The sequence below is a fragment of the Penaeus chinensis genome, chromosome 10, assembly GCF_019202785.1.
Source record: "Penaeus chinensis breed Huanghai No. 1 chromosome 10, ASM1920278v2, whole genome shotgun sequence".
Classification (NCBI taxonomy): Eukaryota; Metazoa; Arthropoda; class Malacostraca; order Decapoda; family Penaeidae; genus Penaeus; species Penaeus chinensis.
Genome location: NC_061828.1, coordinates 27,153,783 through 27,156,282, shown reverse-complemented (window position 1 = coordinate 27,156,282; position 2,500 = coordinate 27,153,783). Strand labels below are relative to the sequence as shown.

Genomic DNA, 2,500 nt, shown 5'->3' with positions numbered 1-2,500 from the left:
CGCCCGCAGGTGCGGGTTGTCCAGGATCACCAGCGAGTAGCTGCGGGCGAGAGCGACCAGCGGTCAGGTGACGCTGCGGACGAGGTCGAGCTGGAGTTCCTTATCTTATCTATAAATTAGTCTATTTATCTATCTATCTATTCGCGTGCGTGTGTATGTGTGTAGCTTTGTCACTATAAGCTTTAGCTCATTATGTCCCAATTTCATACGAGTCCTACATTTCATTGAAATTTTTCAAACACTAGGACTAAAATATATTAACTTTCAGACATAAACGAACATATGAGTAAATATTGCAAAGGACACAGAGAGGGGCGCCAAAAACAACGTCGCTACTGCAATATTGCCTTCCATCCGGGGCCTTAATACCCTTGATGATGAGAGCCCCGGGCGATCTTATTTCCCCCGGGGCGAGGGGCTGCTGCTGCCGCTTGTTGCTCAGTTATTTTTATCTGTCCCTTTCTCGCTTTTGTGACAATTCTTTCTTTCTTTGCGCTTTTCCTTAGATGTGCGTGTAAGTGTTTCTATTCTCTCTCTCTCTCTCTCTCTCTCTCTCTCTCTCTCTCTCTCTCTCTCTCTCTCTCTCTCTCTCTCTCTCTCTCTCTCTCTTCTCTCTCTCCCTTATCCCTAATGCTAAACTTTCTCTCCCTTCCGTCTTTCTCTCTGCCTCTCTCTCTCTCTCTCTCTCTCTCTCTCTCTCTCTCTCTCTCTCTCTCTCTCTCTCTCTCTCTCTCTCTCTCTCTCTCTCTCTCTCTCTCTCTCTCTCTCTCTCTCTCTCTCTCTCAGCGACAGCATCCGTCGGGGAAATGTTAACTTGATACAATCTCTTATCCAAGGGTCAGGGGAAAATAGCTGCAGGTATTGCTGTACATTTTTCTTATTTATCGTTTATGATGTTATCATATTGATTCTATGACGATTGTTATTATGGCGACGAAGATTATGGTGATTACGAAAATTCTGATAATAAAGATATAAATTATAGTAAGAAAATAATAGTAATTATATCATTATCACTATCATCATTAGTGCCATCATAAATTTGATTACACCTGTCACAATCATCCCTGTTCAGGCAGAACACTATCAACACCATACCAAGAACTGCAACAAACATGATAATATACAAATACAACATTATTAAGTAAACCCATATAATCGATACATATAGAGAATTGTATAATAGTTCGCGTTACAATAATGAGGATGATAATGATAATAGTAATAATAATAATAATAATAATGATAATAATGATAACAATGATAATACAAATAATAATAATAATGATAATGATAATAATAATAAAAAAATAATAATGGTGATGATGATAATAATAACAATTATTATTTATTATCATTATCATTAATATTTCTGATAGTATTATCATTGTTATTGTTATCATTACTGTTGTTGTTATTATTATCATTATCTATTACTATAATAATTATTATTGATATTGTTGTTGTTGTTGTTATTATTATAATTATCATTATCATTATTATTATTATTATTATTATTATTATTATTATTATTATTATTATTGCTGTTGTTATTATTATTATTATTATTATTATTATTATTACTATTATAATAATAGTAATAATAATAATAATTATTATTATTATTATTATTATCATTATTATTTTTATCATTATAATCATTATTGTTATAATTTTTTATTATTACTAATATCACTGTTATCAATATTCTGCTTCTTCTTCTTCTACTATTATCATTGTTATTGTTATTATTATTATTATTACATTATAATTATTATTACCATTATTATCAGTATTATTACTATTGTTATAACTATTACTATTATTATTATTATCATTACTATTACTATTATTAATATCTTTGTTATTATTCTTATCATCAGCATTATTATTATTACTATAATTACTGATGTTATTATTATGATTAATATTATTATCATTGTTTTCATTATTATCATTACTCTTACTAAATATAGATATTATTACCCTTATTATTACTCTCACTATTACTCGGTAAATTTATTAAATTACTTAAAATGATCGGCAATCTTTTAGATTGCCGATCATTTTAAAACTAGACTATGTTAAAATTTTCTCCTTGTCAATTGTTAACTGAAGCCGAAGAACTTTCAATAAGCTGCAACGGAAGCTCGAAGGAAAGTCAATTCTTCGAAAGTTTTAGTCCACGTGTTTTAGCAATATTAGACTGATGGTCTTTTCGAACTATTGGGTTCAGGAGATTTGGGGAGAGATCCATTCTTTTCAATTCTCTCTCTCTCTCTCTCTCTCTCTCTCTCTCTCTCTCTCTCTCTCTCTCTCTCTTTTCCTTCCACTCTCTCTAGGGTTGTCATTCTGTCTGTCTGCCTGCCTGTCTGTCTGTGTATCTGTCTGTAGGTCAGTTTGTCAGTCTGTCTGCCTGTCTCTCCTTCTCCCTCTTCCTCTCTCTGGTTCGCTCGCTTGGTCGCTCGCTCTGTCTCTATCTCTATCACCTATTCTCCCT

General features: G+C 32.6%; 1 protein-coding gene across 1 annotated transcript in view; it reads right to left on the bottom strand.

Moving 5' to 3' along the window:
- LOC125029920 (insulin-like peptide receptor) overlaps positions 1-2,500 on the bottom strand; it is a 70,002-nt gene that overhangs the window by 3,181 nt on the left and 64,321 nt on the right. Inside the window, exon 11 of the mRNA XM_047620107.1 lies at positions 1-40. This exon is cut by the window's left edge and continues 175 nt beyond it. Within this exon, the coding sequence (XP_047476063.1) occupies positions 1-40 (40 nt within the window). The remainder of the gene's footprint in view (positions 41-2,500) is intronic.